We start from the raw sequence: 19587 nt of genomic DNA, 5'->3' as shown, positions 1-19587 counted from the left end.
TGCCGTGCGCCCAAACAGTGGGTTACCCCCACATATGGGGCATCAGCGTACTCGGGATCAATTGGACAACAACTTCTGGGGTCCAATTTCTCTTGTTACCCTTGTGAAAATAAAAACTTGGGGGCTACAAAATCTTTTTTGTGGAAAAATATATATATATATTTTTTTATGACTCTGCATTCTAAACTTCTGTGAAGCACTTGGGCATTCAAAGTTCTCACCACACATCTATATAAGTTCCTTGGGGGGTCTAGTTTCCAAAACGGGGTCACTTGTGGGGGGTTACTACTGTTTAGGTACATCAGGGGCTCTGCAAACGCAACATAACGCCCACAGACCATTCTATCTAAGTCTGCATTCCAAAACGGCGCTCCTTCCTTCCGAGCTCTGCCGTGCGCCCAAACAGTGGTTTACTCCCACATATGGGGTACCAGCATACTCAGGACAAATTGGACAACAACTTCTGGGGTCCAATTTCTCTTGTTACCCTTGTGAAAATAAAATCTTGGGGGCTACAATATCTTTTTTGTGGAAAAAAAAAATATTTTTTATTTTCACGACTCTGCATTATAAACTTCTGTGAAGCACTTGGGCATTCAAAGTTCTCACCACACATCTAGATAAGTTCCATGGGGGGTCTAGTTTCCAAAATGGGGTCACTTGTGGGGGATTTCTACTGTTTAGGCACATCAGGAGGTCTCCAAACGCGACATGGCGTCCGATCTCAATTCCAGCCAATTCTACATTGAAAAAGTAAAACGGCACTCTTTCTCTTCCAAGCTCTGCGGTGCGCCCAAACAGTGGTTTACCCCCACATATTTGGTATCGACGTACTCAGGAGAAATTGCACTACAACTTTTGTGGTCTAATTTCTCCTGTTACCCTTGTGAAAATAAAAATTTGTGGGCAAAAAGATCATTTTTGTGTAAACAAAATGTGATTTTTTATTTCACGGCTCTACGTTATAAACTTCTGTGAAGCACTTGGGGGTTCAAAGTGCTCACCACACATCTAGATAAGTTCCTTAAGGGGTCTAGTTTCCAAAATGGTGTCACTTGTGGGGAGTTTCCACTGTTTAGGCACATCAGGGGCTCTCTAAACGTGACATAGCGTCCGATCTCAATTCCAGCCAATTCTGCATTGAAAAAGTCAAACGGCGCTGCTTCACTTCTAAGTTCTGCGGCGCGCCCAAAAAGTGGTTTACTCCCACATATGGGGTATTGGCGTATTCAGGAGAAATTGCATAACAACATTTATGGTTACATTTCTGTTTTTACACTTGCGAAAATAAAAAAAAATGGTTCTGAATTAAGATGTTTGCAAAAAAAAGTAAAAACGTTCATTTTTTCCTTCCACATTGTTTCAGTTCCTGTGAAGCACGTAAAGGGTTAATAAACTTCTTGAATGTGGTTTTGAGAACCTTGAGGGGTGTAGTTTCTAGAATGGTGTCACACTTCATTATTTTCTATCATATAGACCCCTCAAAATGACTTCAAATGTGATGTGGTCCCTAAAAAAAAAATGGTGTTGTAAAAATTAGAAATTGCTGGTCAACTTTTAACCCTTATAACTCCCTAACAAAAAAATTTTTGTTTCCAAAATTGTGCTGATGTAAAGTAGACATGTGGGAAATGTTATTTATTAACTATTTTTCGTGACATATCTCTCTGATTTAAGGGCATAAAAATACAAAGTTTGAAAATTGCAAAATTTTAAAAATTTTCGCCATATTTCCGTTTTTTTCATAAATAATCGCAAGTAATATCGAAGAAATGTTACCACTAACATGAAGTACAATATGTCACGAAAAAACAATCTCAGAATCAGCGGGATCCGTTGAAGCGTTCCATAGTTATAACCTCATAAATTGACAGTGGTCAGAATTGCAAAAATATTGGCTCGGTCATTAAGTACCAAATTGGCTCTGTCACTAAGGGGGTAAAAGTGCATGGTGCAGATCAAGATGCAGGGGAGTTAACTAGTCATTCCCAATAAAAGTATTAATAAAGCACTAGCGCGTACACAGCCAAAGGGAATAACCTAAAAATAAATGCAGGCCTTACCCATAAGTCTCAGCCAGTGTATGTCCTATTTGCAGCCCCTAGTTCTGCAGTCATTCAGCTACAAGATGCTATTAATCGTCAGATCATAACTATATCTGTAGGTAAATAATATGACCTGGCAGGTTCCCTTTTTACATAGTATTGATCTGGCTTTACAGCAGTTTCTCGTCTGTAAATGTGATATACAGTACATCTCGTGCAATCCACAAATCAACAAACCTATTGCACATTCACTTCATAGCAGGTGCGCCTGTGTGCACTAAAATGCTAGGGCTGAATTTCAGTCCGTCGGCTCTGGGTCTGAGATTTATTAAATGTATGTGCTATTGGCATAGGCAGGGCCGGCTCCAGGTTTTTGAGGGCCCCGGGCGAAAGAGTCTCAGTGGGCCCCCCATTTGACACATACCACGATTCATGATCACATATAACACAGCCATGTAGCATAGAACACAGCCATGTAGAATATAACAGCCCACGTAGTATATAGCACAGCCCACATAGCCTATAACAGCCCATATAGTATATAGCACAGCCGCATAGTATATAACACGGCCCACGTAGTATATATAACAGCACACGTAGTATATAGCACAGCCTACGTAGCATATAACAGCCCATATAGTATATAGCACAGCCACATATTATATAACACAGCCCACGTAGTATATAACACGGGCCACATAGTATATAGAACATCCATGTGGTATATAGCACAGCCCACGTAGTATATAACACAACAAACGTAGTATATAGAACAGCCATGTAGTATATAGCACAGGCCAGGTAGCATATAACAGCCCATATAGTATATAGCACAGCCACATGGTATATAGCACAGCCCACGTAGCATATAACAGCCATGTAGTATATAGCACAGACATGTAGTATACAGCACAGCCCCCATCCCCCCCAAGAATGGCCCCATAGTCCAGTACTCACTGTTTATGTACAAAAAGAAAAAAGAAAAACACTCCTCACCTCTCATTGTGCCCGCGCTGCTCCCTGCTCCGGTCTCGGCAGTGTCAGAGGCAGAGTGGGAAATGATGGGAGATGGAGCGTCAGGTGACGCTCTCTCCTCCATCATTTGCTTTGAATTTTACTGGCAGACGCCGGTATAGTTCAATGCAGCGGCGCTGGCGACAGGCGGGCCCCCCTGCCTCACAGAGGCTCCATAGCGGCTGTGTGATGTACCGCTAGCTGAGGGCCCCTGGGGGAGCAGGGGCCCTAGGCAGCTGCTTGCTCCTAACGCTGGCCCTGAATGGGCCCCCCTGTCTCGCCAGGGCCCCAGCATTTGCCCGGGTACGCCGGGTGCTGACGCCGGCCCTGGGCATAGGTAACGTTAAATCACCGGACCCTTCGTCTGGGAGTTTCATGGCAGCATGGACCCACTAATGGGATGATTTTATAAAACTTAATGTGTTGTATGAGTTTATTCTTTCAGGTATCTTAATACTGAGTTAACAGCTCCTATGGCTCTGTTTGGGAGATGCTGAGAACATATTACCATGGTTATGGAGCAGGCTGGAGATGTTTGTACCTGCTGCTGTGAATTAGTAAACGCATATGATTGGTGAGCTGGAATGTGCGGGAAAAAGCAAATAATGTTTGCCATTTTTGTATAAGAGACCACTGCATAGTTTTATAAAAATCAGCTTCTCTAAATGTCTGACAGCCATTCCTTTCCAGTATCATTTGAGGTCCAACCTGAGGACACCTCATTCTACTTAATGTGCTTCTGATTAGGTGATCACCTGAACCAAATCTTACTTTACGAAGGAAAGTATTAAACACCCTGCTGTGTGGTGTTCACAATCCTCTTGGAATAGGACAATCTGGATGGCAAATCGAGGGCTAGTAATATTCCAAAATTAATAGGAATGAAAAAATAACTTAACCATGCCACAGGAGTTGAAAAGAAAAGTCTTGAGAGAGGAAAAGAGGGGCTCAATTCTGGCTTTACTAGGAGGGATACAGTGAGCGTCATGTCGCCTCCATCCTTAAAATTTCTAAGACGGCAGTCCGTTACAAGGTCAAGCAGCAGCTATTGGGGATACCAAAGCTACAGAACGGCACAGGGCGAAAACGACTCTCCACTGACCAGGATGACCATTATTTTATTTGAATGTCACTTGGCAACCTCAGGATGACATCATGGGACCTACAAAATAAATGGCAAATGGCAGCTGGGGTGAAGTGCACGGCAAGAATAGTTCGCTCCTAGAGGCAGGGCTCAAGTCATGTAAAGCTAGAAGAAAGCCTTTCATCATTGAGAAGCAAAGGAGAGCCCCGCTGAAGTTTGCCAAAGACCATAAGGATTGAACCATAGAGAACTGGAGTAAGGTAATCTTCTCTGATGAGTCTAATTTTCAGCTTTCCCCAACACCTGGTCGTCTAATGGTTAGACGGAGACCTGGAGAGGCGTACAAGGCACAGTCTTGTACCCACTGTGAAATTTGGTGGATGATCGGTGATGATCTGGGGATGCTTCAGCAAGGCTGGAATTGGGCAGGTTGTTCTTTGCGAAGGATGTATGAATCAAGCCACATACAAGGTTATCCTGGAAAAACAGTTGATTCCTTCTGCTCAGGAAATTTTCCCCAACTCTAAGGATTTTCTTTTTTCGGCCTTACTAACTATGTTACTATGAACTCAGTCGAGGGGTTCAAGAGAGGCCTGGATGTCTTCCTGGAGCAGAACAATATTGTATCATACAATTATTAGGTTCTGTAGAAGGACGTAGATCTGGGGATTTATTATGATGGAATATAGGCTGAACTGGATGGACAAATGTCTTTTTTCGGCCTTACTAACTATGTTACTATGTTACTATGTTACTATGTTTTTTCCAGCAGGACAATACGACATACCACACAGCTAGGTCAATGTGTGGATGAAGGACCACCACATCAAATCCCAGTCATGGCCAGCCCAATCTCCAGACCTGAACCCCATTGAAAACCTCTGGAATGTAATCAAGAGGAAGATGGATAGTCCCAAGCCATCAAAGAACTGCTTACAGTTTTGTACCAGGAGTGGCTTAAGGTTACCCAAAAGCAGTGTGAAAGACTGGTGGAAAGCATGCCAAGACGCATGAAAGCTGTGAATAAAAATCATGGTTATTCCACAAAATATTGATTTCTGAATTCTTCCTGAGTTAAAACATTAGTATTGATGTTTCTAAATGATTATGAACTTGTTGTCTTAGCATTATTTGATGTTTGCAAGCACTACTTTTTTTGTTTTTTAGACCATTTCTCATTTTCTGAAAATAAAGACAAAATTTATCACTTGGAAATTCAAAGACACGTTGTCAGTCATTTATAAAATAAAAGAGCAATTTACATTTTTACTCAAAAATATACCTATAAAGAGAAAAACCAGATAATCTGAAAATTTTGCAGTGGTTTCTTAATTTTTGCCAGAGCTGTACAAGGATTGGTCTCACTGGGAGTAATCAGTACCCGCTCAGTCAGTAGAAGAATATGCCCACCCACTCTCCCCTTTTTATTCCTGTTTCCTTCTTGTATTCTCTTTTTCCTGTCATTAAGCTTTATTCGCATCAGCAATATTGCTCTTGACATGAGCAATTCAAGGGTTTAATGTTATAAGAGATTGGTTGATATTTATTATTTACTAGCTGAAGAGCCCGGCGTTGCCTGGGCATAGAAAATATCTGTGGTTAGTTATAGCACCTCACTTCTCTTATTTTCCCATCACGCCTCTCATTTTCCACCTCACATCTCTCAATTTCTCCCTTACACCCCTCATTTTCCCCCTCACTCCTCTCATTCCCCCCTAACACTTGTCATTTTGACCTCACATCTGTCATTTTCCGATCACTCCACTATTTTCCCTCACTCCTCTCATTTTGCACTCACACCTTTTCATTTTCACGTATACATGTTTGTGTTAATCTGTAAGAGGGCACAGCTGACCGCACCACTGCTTGAGAGGGTAATTAAGCCTGCTAACCTGCGATGGGAGTGTGGCCGCCGGATCACGGGTGCTTCAGCCAATACATGTCGTCAAATCCATCAAAGAAGAAAAGAGGCAGCACTCGCTGATCCTTCCGAGAGAGGTAACTTTATTTACTTACAATAAAATCTTCACGGCCGGGGGTGCAGATTTTCAGAGTGCGGCAAGCCTGACAGGCTTGCCGCACTCTGAAAAGCTGCACCCCCGGCCGTGAAGATTTTATTGTAAGTAAATAAAGTTACCTCTCTCGGAAGGATCGGTGAGTGCTGCCTCTTCTTTTCTTCTTTGATGGATATACATGTTTGTCATCTCCCTTATATATAATATACACCTGTATGTCATCTCCTGTATATACCTGTGTCATCTCCCCTGTAAATAGTATATACCTGCTGTATGTCATCTCCTTCTGTGTATTGTATATACCTATGTGTCATCTCCTCCTGTATATACCTGTATGTCATCTCCCCTGTATATAGTATATACCTGCTGTATGTCATCTCCTCCTCTATATACCTGTGTCACCTCCTCCTGTATATAGTATATACCTGTCATCTCCTCCTGTATATACCTGTGTCATCTCCTCCTGTATATAGTATATACCTGTCATCTCCTCCTGTATATACGTGTGTCCTCTCCTCCTGTATATAGTATATACCGGTGTCATCTCCTCCGCTATATAGTATATACCGGTGTCATATCTGTTATGATCTGGTGGTTTAGGAGCAACATGGGACGAGCTCTGAAGGAAGTGGTAACTGTACTGTTATGATCTGGTGGCCTTGGAGCAGCATGAGACGTACTCTGGAGAAGGTGGTCCCTGTACTGACCGCAAACCCTGAACCTAGCAGCGCAACTAGAAGTAGCCGTGGGGGGTACCTAACACTCCCTAGACTCCTCGGCACAGCCTAAGATCTAACTACCCCTAAAGACAGAAACAGGAAACCTATCTTGCCTCAGAGAAAATCCCCAAAGGATAGATAGCCCCCCACAAATATTGACTGTGAGAGGAGAGCGAAATAACATACGCAGATATGAAATCAGATTTTAGCATAGGAGGCCATACTAGCTAAAAAGAAAGAATAGAACAGAGTACTATGCGGTCAGTATAAAAACACTAGAAAATATCCACCGCAGAAAATACGGATCACCACATCTGACTAAAGACATGGGGGGTATATCTGCATATCCAGAAAAATAGCTAGGCTGCAAAAAATCCTTCACAGACCAAGCTGGACAAGACAAAAACATGAAAATGCACAGCACAATAAGGTCCACTGCAGGTGGACAGCAAAAACAAAGCCAGGACTTATCTTTGTTTTTTTTCAGTAAATATATTTATTGAAATTTTGAGCAGGAAAAACAATAAAACGAATCATTACAATGTCCAGAGCTATACATTACGCCTCTGAGAACACAGCACAAGTGTAGTTGAACAAGGACTCTGGCACATAAAGGGTACATGCTTCTCATCTTGAGAATCAGGACTTATCTTTGTAGAAAAACACAGCAAACTAGAGAGACCAGCAGGGAAGTGAATCCTTCAAGAACAATGGACAACTGGCACTGACTAAAGGATCCTGCAAAGCTATATACCCCAGTCAGTCCTGCAATTAGTAGATACACATGTCCTCTCCTGCAATCCAGGCACAACTGCATTACCCTCTACAGCCACCGGAGGGAGCCCAAAAGCTGAATTCACAACAGTACCCCCCCCTTGAGGAGGGGTCACCGAACCCTCACCAGAGCCCCCAGGCCGATCAGGATGAGCCCGATGAAAGGCACGAACCAAATCAACGGCATGGACATCAGAGGCAGAAACCCAAGAATTATCCTCCTGGCCATAACCCTTCCATTTGACAAGGTACTGAAGCTTCCGCCTCGAAAAACGAGAATCCAAAATCTTCTCAACAACATATTCCAACTCCCCATCGACCAATACAGGGGCCGGAGGATCAACAGAGGGAAAAACGGGCTCCACATATTTCCGCAACAAAGATTTATGGAAGACATTATGAATAGCAAACGAGGCCGGAAGCGCCAGGCGGCGAAAGGACACCAGATTAATAATCTCCGAAATCCTATAAGGACCAATAAATCGAGGCTTAAACTTAGGGGAAGAAACCCTCATAGGAACATGACGGGAAGACAACCAAACCAGATCACCAACCCGAAGCCGGGAACCAACACATCAACGACAGTTAGCAAAACGCTGAGCCTCCTCCTGAGACAGCACCAAATTGTCCACCACATAAGCCCAGATCTGCTGCAACCTGTCGACCACAGAATCCACACCAGGAAGGTCAGAAGGCTCAACCTGCCCAGAAGAAAAATGAGGATGAAAACCAAAATTACAAAAAAAGGCGAAACCAAAGTAGCCGAACTAGCCCGATTATTAAGGGCAAACTCGGCCAATGGCAAAAAAGCCACCCAATCATCCTGATCAGCAGACACAAAGCATCTCAAATAGGTCTCCAAGGTCTGATTAGTTCGCTCAGTCTGGCCATTTGTCTGAGGATGAAATGCAGAGGAAAAAGACAAATCAATGCCCAGCTTGGCACAAAAGGCCCGCCAAAACCTAGAAACAAACTGGGAACCTCTGTCGGAGACAATATTCTCCAGAATACCATGCAAACGTACCACATGCTGAAAAAACAACGGAACCAAATCAGAAGAAGGCGGCAATTTAGGCAAAGGCACCAAATGAACCATCATAGAAAATCAGTCACAGACAACCCAGATAACCGACAATCTTTGGGAAACAGGAAGATCGGAAATAAAATCCATAGAAATATGCGTCCAAGGCAATGGCAAAAGCAACCCACTAGCGCGGGAACAGCAAGGCTTAGCCCGCGCACAAATCCCACAGGACTGCACAAAAGAACACACATCCCGTGACAAAGAAGGCCACCAAAAGGACCTACCAACCAAATCTCTGGTACCAAAAATCCCAGGATGGCCAGCCAACACAGAACAATGAACCTCAGAAATCACTTTACTAGTCCATCTATCAGGAACAAACAGTTTCACCACAGGACAGCGGTCAGGCTTATCAGCCTGAAATTCCTGAAGAACCCGTCGCAAATCAGGGGAGATGGCAGAAAGAATCACCCCTTCCTTCAAAATGCCGACCGGCTCAAGAACCCCAGGGGAATCAGGAAAAAAAACTCCTAGAGAGGGCATCTGCCTTAACATTCTTAGTACCAGGAATGTACGAGACCACAAAATCAAAACGGGAGAAAAACTGGGACCATCGAGCCTGTCTAGGATTCAGCCGCTTGGCCGACTCGAGGTAAATCAGGTTCTTATGATCGGTCAGGACCACAATACGGTGCTTGGCCCCCTCAAGCCAATGTCGCCACTCCTCAAATGCCCACTTCATAGCCAACAACTCCCGATTGCCGACATCATAATTGCATTCCGCAGGCGAAAACTTCCGAGAAAAGAAGGCACACGGTTTCATCAAGGAACCATCAGAATTCCTCTGAGACAAAACGGCCCCTGCCCCAATCTCAGAAGCGTCAACCTCAACCTGAAAAGGAAGAGAAACATCCGGCTGACGCAAAAAAAGGGCAGAAGTAAATCGGCGCTTAAGCTCCCGAAAGGCCTCAACAGCCCAATTTGTCACATCAGCGCCTTTCTTCGTCAAATCAGTAAAGGGCTTAACCACACTGGAAAAGTTGGCAATTAAACGGCGATAGAAATTAGCAAAGCCCAAAAATTTTTGAAGGCTCTTCACAGATGTGGGTTGAATCCAGTCATGAATAGCTTGGACCTTAACAGGATCCATTTCCTTAGACGAGGGAGAAAAAATAAAACCCAAAAAAGAGACCTTCTGAACTCCGAATAGGCACTTAGACCCCTTCACAAATAAAGCATTATCACGAAGGATCTGGAACACCATCCTGACCTGCTTCACATGAGATTCCCAATCATCGGAAAAAAATCAAAATATCATCCAAATATACAACCATGAATTTATCAAGATAATTGCGGAAAATATCATGCATGAAGGATTGGAACACAGATGGAGCATTAGAGAGCCCGAATGGCATCACAAGGTATTCAAAATGGCCTTCGGGCTTATTAAATGCAGTCTTCCATTCGTCACCCTGTTTAATACGAACAAGATTATATGCCCCTCGGAGGTCAATCTTAGTAAACCAACTAGCCCCCTTAATCTGAGCAAACAAATCAGAAAGCAAAGGCAAGGGGTATTGGAATTTGACCGTGATCTTATTAAGAAGACGATAATATATATAGGGTCTCAAGGAGCCATTCTTCTTAGCAACAAAAAAGAAACCTGCTCCCAATGGTGACGAAGATGGCCAAATATGCCCCTTCTCCAAAGATTCCTTAACATAGCTCCGCATGGCGGCATGCTCTAGCACAGACAGATTGAAAAGTCGGCCCTTAGGGAACTTACAACCAGGAATCAAGTTAATAGCACAATCAAAGTCCCTATGTGGAGGAAGGGAACTGGACTTGGGCTCATCAAATACATCCTGGAAATCCGACAAAAACTCAGGGACCTCAGAAGAGGGGGAAGAGGAAATTGACATCAAAGGAACGTCACTATGTACCCCTTGACAACCCCAACTAGTCACAGACATAGTATTCCAATCCAGCACCGGATTATGTTCCTGTAACCATGGAAAACCCAGTACAACAACATCATGCAGGTTATGCAACACCAGAAAATGGCAATTTTCCTGATGTGCAGGAGCCATGTACATGGTCATCTGCGTCCAGTACTGAGGTTTATCCTTGGCCAATGGTGTAGCATCAATGCCCCTCAAAGGAATAGGGCTCTGCAAAGGCTGCAAGGAAAAACCACAGCGCCTGGCGAATTCTAAGTCCATTAAGTTCAGGGCAGCGCCTGAATCCACAAATGCCATGACAGAAAAGGACGACAATGAGCAAATCGGGGTCACAGATAAAAGAAATTTAGGCTGTACAGTACTAATGGTAACAGACCTAGCGACCTGTTGTGAATTCTGTGGCAGAGCTCCCTCCTGTGGTCACGAGTGGTACTTCGGCTGATTCTCTTTGTGAGTTTCCGTTGGTGGAGGAAAGTGGTACTGCGGCTTCTGAGTTTCCTTCCTCAGGTGATGTGATGAAGTCGTTAGGTGCTTCTCTATTTAACTCCACCTAGTGCTTTGATCCTGGCCTCCAGTCAATGTTCTAGTATTGGACCTGTTTCCTCCTGGATCGTTCCTGTGGCCTGCTGCTCTGCATAGCTAAGTTCCTCTTTGCTATTTTGTTTGCTGTTTTTTTCTGTCCAGCTTGTATATTTGTTTTTTCCTGCTTGCTGGAAGCTCTGGGACGCAGAGGGTGTACCTCCGTGCCGTTAGTTCGGTACGGAGGGTCTTTTTGCCCCTTTGCGTGGTTTTTGTAGGGTTTTGTGTTGACCGCAAAGTTATCTTTCCTATCCTCGCTCTGTTTAGAAAGTCGGGCCTCACTTTGCTAAATCTATTTCATCTCTACGTTTGTCTTTTCATCTTTACTCAGTCATTATATGTGGGGCTGCCTTTTCCTTTGGGGTATTTCTCTGAGGCAAGGTAGGCTATTTTTCTATCTTCAGGCTAGCTAGTTTCTCAGGCCGTGCCGAGTTGCATAGGAAGCGTTAGGCGCAATCCACGGCTGCCTTTAGTGTTGTTGGAGAGGATTAGGGATTGCGGTCAACAGAGTTCCCACGTCTCAGAGTTCGTTCTTGTTTTTTGGGTTATTGCCAGGTCAGTGTATGTGCGCTGACCTCTATGTCCATTGTGGTACTGAATTACCTTTCATAACAGTACTGGAGGCCCAAAAGTGCTAATGATTCTCAATAGAGGGAAAAAAGAAGTTCTGAGACCATTTTTTTTTTCTTTGCACTGTGTTTTGCCTTTTTTTTCCCCTAGACATTTGGGTGGTTCAGGACACAGGTGTAGCAATGGACATTAAAGGTCTGTCTTCATGTGTGGATCAGCTCACGGCAAGAGTACAGAGTATTCAAGACTTTGTGGTTCAGAATTCTATGTTAGAACCGAGAATTCCTATTCCTGATTTGTTTTTTGGAGATAGAACTAAATTTCTGAGTTTAAAAAATAATTGTAAACTATTTCTGGCTTTGAAACCTCGCTCCTCTGGTGACCCAGTTCAACAAGTTAGGATCGTTATTTCTTTTTTGCGTGGCGACCCTCAGGACTGGTCATTTTCTCTTGCGTCAGGAGATCCTGCATTAAGTAATATCGATGCGTTTTTCCTGGCGCTCGGATTGCTGTACGATGAGCCTAATTCTGTGGATCAGGCAGAGAAGAATTTGCTGGCTCTGTGTCAGGGTCAGGATGAGATAGAGGTATATTGTCAGAAATTTAGAAAGTGGTCCATACTCACTCAGTGGAATGAAGGTGCGCTCGCAGCTATTTTCAGAAAAGGTCTCTCTGAAGCCCTTAAGGATGTCATGGTGGGATTTCCTATGCCTGCTGGTCTGAATGAGTCTATGTCTTTGGCCATTCAGATCGGTCGACGCTTGCGCGAGCGTAAATCTGCACCATTTGGCGGTATTACCTGAGCTTAAACTTGAGCCTATGCAGTGCGATAGGACTTTGACCAGAGTTGAACGGCAAGAGCACAGACGTCTGAATGGGCTGTGTTTCTACTGTGGTGATTCCACTCATGCTATCTCTGATTGTCCTAAGCGCACTAAGCGGTTCGCTAAGTCTGCCACCATTAGTACGGTACAGTCAAAACTTCTTCTGTCTGTTACCTTGATCTGCTCTTTGTCATCGTATTCTGTCATGGCATTTGTGGACTCAGGCGCTGCTCTGAATTTGATGGACTTGGAGTATGCTAGGCGTTGTGGGTTTTTCTTGGAGCCCTTGCAGTGTCCTATTCCTTTGAGAGGAATTGATGCTACGCCTTTGGCCAAGAATAAGCCTCAGTACTGGACCCAGCTGACCATGTGCATGGCTCCTGCACATCAGGAGGTTATTCGCTTTCTGGTGTTGCATAATCTGCATGATGTGGTCGTGTTGGGGTTGCCATGGCTACAAGTCCATAATCCAGTATTAGATTGGAAATCCATGTCTGTGTCCAGCTGGGGTTGTCAGGGGGTACATGGTGATGTCCCATTTCTGACTATTTCGTCATCCACCCCTTCTGAGGTTCCTGAGTTCTTGTCAGATTACCGGGATTTATTTGATGAGTCCAAGTCCGATACCCTTCCTCCGCATAGGGATTGTGATTGTGCTATCGATTTGATTCCTGGTAGTAAATTCCCAAAAGGTCGACTGTTTAATTTATCTGTGCCTGACCACGCCACTATGCGGAGTTATGTGAAGGAGTCTTTGGAGAAGGGGCATATTCGCCCGTCATCGTCGCCATTAGGAGCAGGGTTCTTTTTTGTAGCCAAGAAGGATGGTTCACTGAGACCTTGTATAGACTACCGCCTTCTAAATAAGATCACTGTTAAATTTCAGTACCCCTTGCCATTGTTATCTGATTTGTTTGCTCGGATTAAGGGGGCTAGTTGGTTCACCAAGATAGATCTTCGTGGTGCGTATAATCTTGTGCGTATTAAGCGAGGCGATGAGTGGAAAACTGCATTTAATACGCCCGAGGGCCATTTTGAGTATCTAGTAATGCCATTCGGACTTGCCAATGCTCCATCAGTGTTTCAGTCCTTTATGCATGACATCTTCCGAGAGTACCTGGATAAATTCCTGATTGTGTACTTAGATGACATTTTGATCTTCTCGGATGATTGGGAGTCTCATGTGAAGCAGGTCAGAACGGTGTTTCAGGTCCTGCGTGCTAAATCTTTGTTTGTGAAGGGATAAAAGTGTCTCTTTGGTGTTCAGAAGGTTTCATTTTTGGGGTTCATCTTTTCCCCTTCTACTATCGAGATGGACCCTGTTAAGGTCCAAGCCATCCATAATTGGACTCAGCCGACATCTCTGAAAAGTCTGCAAAAGTTCCTGGGCTTTGCTAATTTTTATCGTCGCTTCATCTGCAATTTTTCTAGTATTGCTAAACCATTGACCGATTTGACCAAGAAAGGTGCTGATGTGGTCAATTGGTCTTTTGCTGCTGTGGAAGCTTTTCAAGAGTTGAAGCGTCGTTTTTCTTCTGCCCCTGTGTTGTGTCAACCTGATGTTTCGCTTCCGTTCCAGGTCGAGGTTGATGCTTCTGAGATTGGAGCAGGGGCTGTTTTGTCGCAGAGAGGTTCTGATTGCTCGGTGATGAAACCATGCGCTTTCTTTTCCATGAAGTTTTCGCCTGCTGAGCGAAATTATGATGTGGGCAATCGAGAGTTGCTGCCCATGAAGTGGGCATTCGAGGAGTGGCGTCATTGGCTTGAAGGAGCTAAGCATCGCGTGGTGGTCTTGACTGATCATAAGAACTTGACTTATCTCGAGTCCGCCAAGCGGTTGAATCCTAGACAAGCTCGTTGGTCGTTGTTTTTTGCCCGTTTTGACTTTGTGATTTCATACCTTCCGGGCTCTAAAAATGTGAAGGCGGATGCTCTGTCTAGGAGTTTTGTGCCCGACTCTCCGGGTGTATCTGAGCCAGCGGGTATCCTCAAAGAGGGAGTAATTGTGTCTGCCATCTCCCCTGATTTGCGGCGGGTGCTGCAAAAATTTCAGGCTAATAAACCTGATCGTTGCCCAGCAGAGAAACTGTTTGTCCCTGATGGGTGGACGAATAAAGTTATCTCTGAGGTTCATTGTTCGGTGTTGGCTGGTCATCCTGGAATCTTTGGTACCAGAGAGTTAGTGGCTAGATCCTTTTGGTGGCCATCTCTGTCGCGGAATGTGCGTACTTTTGTGCAGTCCTGTGGGATTTGTGCTCGGGCTAAGCCCTGCTGTTCTCGTGCCAGTGGGTTGCTTTTGCCCTTGCCGGTCCCGAAGAGGCCTTGGACACATATCTTTATGGATTTTATTTCAGATCTTCCCGTCTCTCAAAAGATGTCAGTCATTTGGGTGGTCTGTGATCGCTTCTCTAAGATGGTCCATTTGGTACCCTTGTCTAAATTGCCTTCATCCTCTGATTTGGTGCCATTGTTCTTCCAGCATGTGGTTCGTTTACATGGCATTCCAGAGAATATAGTTTCTGACAGGTTCCCAGTTTGTTTCGAGGTTTTGGCGAGCCTTTTGTGGTAGGATGGGCATTGACTTGTCTTTTTCCTCGGCTTTCCATCCTCAGACTAATGGCCAGACCGAACGAACCAATCAGACCTTGGAAACATATCTGAGATGCTTTGTTTCTGCTGATCAGGATGACTGGGTGTCCTTTTTGACTTTGGCTGAGTTCGCCCTTAATAATCGGGCCAGCTCGGCTACCTTGGTTTCACCGTTTTTCTGCAACTCTGGGTTCCATCCTCGTTTCTCTTCAGGGCAGGTTGAGTCTTCGGACTGTCCTGGTGTGGATACTGTGGTGGACAGGTTGCAGCAGATTTGGACTCATGTGGTGGACAATTTGACCTTGTCCCAGGAGAAGGCTCAGCGTTTCGCTAATCGCAGACGCTGTGTGGGTCCCTGACTTCGGGTTGGGGACTTGGTTTGGTTATCTTCTCGTCATATTCCTATGAAGGTTTTCTCTCCTAAGTTTAAACCTCGTTTTATTGGTCCGTATAGGATTTCTGAGGTTCTTAATCCTGTGTCTTTTCGTTTGACCCTTCCAGATTCTTTTTCCATACATAACGTATTCCATAGGTCATTGTTGCGGAGATACGTGGCACCTATGGTTCCATCTGTTGATCCTCCTGCCCCGGTTTTGGTGGAGGGGGAGTTGGAGTATATTGTGGAGAAGATTTTGGATTCTCGTGTTTCAAGGCGGAAACTCCAGTATCTGGTTAAGTGGAAGGGTTATGCTCAGGAGGATAATTCCTGGGTCTTTGCCTCTGATGTCCATGCTCCCGATCTTGTTCGTGCCTTTCATATGGCTCATCCTGGTCGTCCTGGGAGCTCTGGTGAGGGTTCAGTGACCCCTCCTCAAGGGGGGGTACTGTTGTGAATTCTGTGGCAGAGCTCCCTCCTGTGGTCACGAGTGGTACTTCGGCTGATTTCTCTTTGTGAGCTTCCGTTGGTGGAGGAAAGTGGTACTGCGGCTTCTGAGTTTCCTTCCTCAGGTGATGTGGTGAAGTCGTTAGGTGCTGCTCTATTTAACTCCACCTAGTGCTTTGATCCTGGCCTCCAGTCAATGTTCTAGTATTGGACCTGTTTCCTCCTGGATCGTTCCTGTGGCCTGCTGCTCTGCATAGCTAAGTTCCTCTTTGCTATTTTGTTTGCTGTTTTTTCTGTCCAGCTTGTATATTTGCTTTTTCCTGCTTGCTGGAAGCTCTGGGACGCAGATGGTGTACCTCCGTGCCGTTAGTTCGGTACGGAGGGTCTTTTTGCCCCTTTGCGTGGTTTTTGTAGGGTTTTGTGTTGACCGCAAAGTTATCTTTCCTATCCTCGCTCTGTTTAGAAAGTCGGGCCTCACTTTGCTAAATCTATTTCATCTCTACGTTTGTCTTTTCATCTTTACTCACAGTCATTATATGTGGGGGCTGCCTTTTCCTTTGGGGTATTTCTCTGAGGCAAGGTAGGCTATTTTTCTATCTTCAGGCTAGCTAGTTTCTCAGGCCGTGCCGAGTTGCATAGGGAGCGTTAGGCGCAATCCAAGGCTGACTTTAGTGTTGTTGGAGAGGATTAGGGATTGCGGTCAACAGAGTTCCCACGTCTCAGAGCTCGTTCTTGTTTTTTGGGTTATTGCCAGGTCACTGTATGTGCGCTGACCTCTATGTCCATTGTGGTACTGAATTACCTTTCATAACAGCGACCCTCCTAGTTCGTTTAGGGCAATCAGAAATAACATGAGCAGAATCACCACAGTAAAAACACAGCCTATTCTGACGTCTGAATCAGTGGAAGCAGCTGCTGACTGCTAAATCCAAGGAGCAGCCATACCACTTAAAACCACCGGAGGGAGCCCAAGAGTGGAATTCACAACACATATCCTCCTGTATATAGTATATACCCGTGTGTCATCTCCCCTGTATATAGTATATATCTGTGTGTCATCTCTCCCTGTATATAGTATATACCTGTGTCATCTCCTCCTGTATATAGTATATATCCGTGTGTCATCTCCCCTGTATATCGTATATATCTGTGTGTCATCTCCCCCTGTATATAGTATTTATCTGTATGTCATCTCCTGTATTAGACCTCGTTCACACGTTATTTGCTCAGTATTTTTACCTCAGTATTTGTAAGCTAAATTGGCAGCCTTATAAATCCCCAGCCAACAGGAAGCCCTCCCCCCAGCAGTATATATTAGCTCACACATACACATAATAGACAGGTCATGTGACTGACAGCTGCCGTATTTCCTATATGGTACATTTGTTTCTCTTGTAGTTTGTCTGCTTATTAATCAGATTTTTATTTTTGAAGGATAATACCAGACTTGGGTGTGTTTTTAGGGCGAGTTTCATGTGTCAAGTTGTGTGTGTTGGGTTGCATGTGGCGACATGCATGTAGCGACTTTTTGTGTGTCGAGTTGCATGTGACAGGTTAGTTTAGCAAGTTGTGTGCAGCAAGTTTTGTGCGTGGCGAGTTTTGTGTGGTGCATTTTGAGTATGTGCAAGTTTTGTGTGAGGCAACTTGTGCATGTGTTGCAACTTTTGTGCATGTGGCAATTTTTCCGCGTGTGCAAGTTTTGCATGTGGCGAGTTTTCCATGAGGTGAGTTTTGCACGTATGGTGAGTTTTGCGTGAGCCTGGTTTTGCGCGTGGCGAGTTTTGAGCGGCGACTTTTGTGTTTCGACTTTTATGTGGCGAGGTTGGTGTATGTGTGGTGAAATGTGTGCTGAGGGTGGTATATGTGTTCAAGCATGTGGTAGTGTGTGGCGCATTTTGTGTGTGTGTTCATATCGCCGTGTGTGGTGAGTATCCCATGTCGGGGCCCCACCTTAGCAACTGTACGGTATATACTCTTTGGCACCATCGCTCTCATTCTTTAAGTCCCCCTTGTTCACATCTGGCAGCTGTCAATTTGCCCCCAACACTTATCCTTTCACTTTTTCCCCATTATGTAGATAGGGACAAAATTGTTTGGTGAATTGGAACGCGCGGGGTTAAAATTTTGCCTCACAACATAGCCTATGATGCTCTCGGGGTCCAGACGTGTGACTGTCCAAAATTTTGTGGCTGTAGCTGCGATGGTGCAGATGCCAATCCCGGACACACACACTCGCACACTCGCACACACACATACACACATACACATATACACACATAGATACACACACACACATTCAGCTTTATATATTAGATTAAAGAAGTTTTTATTACCGTATATGGTATTTTTTTTATGAATGGAAATTAAGTAACCATTAATAAAGCTCCATGGCCATTTGCTTCCACAAATGTCTGTCTTATTTAATATATAGCATAGGTTGTTGGGTTCTATGTTGCCATGACACGTGACAGATGTCACTGGCTGAATTTGAGACTAGTGACATCTGAAGACTGAAGTATAAAATTTGCAAATTTAGCTCAGAATGTGTAACTTTTGTGATTCACACCTGCCCTGTCACTTATTTGAAAAGTGGATGAAATGTAATCAGAGACGCATAACCTAATGAGACTCTGCATATCTACAGTAATTTACGCTACTCATTGGCCTCAATTATAGCAGTAATGCACTCCATGTCATGACAGGAGTACATTTCCGAATTTGGCACACAAGCATCCCTAAATATGTGCCAAATTCATTACTAGGAGTCCGCCTTTTACTATATTTTGCACATCTTATTCCAGTTGACTTTTGATGAAGACTTGTATATAAGGCTACTTTCACACTAGCGTTTTTTGCAATACGTCGCAATGCGTCGTTTATGGGGAAAAAAACGCATCCTGCAAAGTTGTTTGCAGGATGCGTTTTTGCCCCATAGATTAATATTAGCGACGCATTGACACATGTCGCAACCGTCGTGCGACGGTTGTGCCGTGTTGTGGCGGACCGCCGTGAGCAAAAAACATTACATGTAACGTTTTTGCTGCCGACGGACCGCTTTTTCCGACCGCGCATGCGCGGCCGGAACTCCGCCCCCCACCTCCCCGCATCTCACAATGGGGCAGCGGATGCGCCGGAAAAATGCATCCGCTGCCTCCGTTGTGCGGCGCATTCACTGCTAGCGTCCGACGCTAGTGTGAAAGTAGCCTAACTTGATGGATTTTGACCCCCGTCCAGTGCAGGCTTTACCATTGTTTACTTTTTTGTCTACATTTACAGATCTCTAACTATACAATGTATGGTGCGCCAAAGCAAAGGTTCTTGCTCCTTTATGGGACACAGCAGGGACAATCTAAAGCTATTGCTGAGGAGATAAGCCAACAGGCAGAGCAGCATGAATTTATTGCTGATGTGATCTCTCTGAAAGAGATTAGCAAGGTAAGATACTAATATGATCATGCATTTAATCACATAAAAAGTACGTATTTTATTATTAGTCTTTCAATAACCCTTAGCATGCTTAAAAGAATAATCTGAGCAAAACAAAGGAGTTCCACTTGCCAGTCTCT

The 19587-nt window shown here is 44.4% G+C and overlaps 1 protein-coding gene across 4 annotated transcripts in view; it reads left to right on the top strand.

The window, feature by feature from the left end:
• The window catches only part of MTRR (5-methyltetrahydrofolate-homocysteine methyltransferase reductase), an 831186-nt gene that overhangs the window by 61807 nt on the left and 749792 nt on the right, over positions 1-19587 (top strand). For all 4 annotated transcript variants that reach the window (XM_069730413.1, XM_069730414.1, XM_069730415.1 and 1 more), the window contains exon 2: positions 19298-19456. In XM_069730413.1, the coding sequence (XP_069586514.1) occupies positions 19313-19456 (144 nt within the window). In that variant the 5' untranslated portion in view covers positions 19298-19312. The remainder of the gene's footprint in view (positions 1-19297; positions 19457-19587) is intronic.

Source organism: Ranitomeya imitator, chromosome 6 (genome assembly GCF_032444005.1).
Source record: "Ranitomeya imitator isolate aRanImi1 chromosome 6, aRanImi1.pri, whole genome shotgun sequence".
Taxonomy (NCBI): Eukaryota; Metazoa; Chordata; class Amphibia; order Anura; family Dendrobatidae; genus Ranitomeya; species Ranitomeya imitator.
Note: the sequence above shows the minus strand (reverse complement) of the source record. Positions and strands in the feature narration are given on the sequence as shown.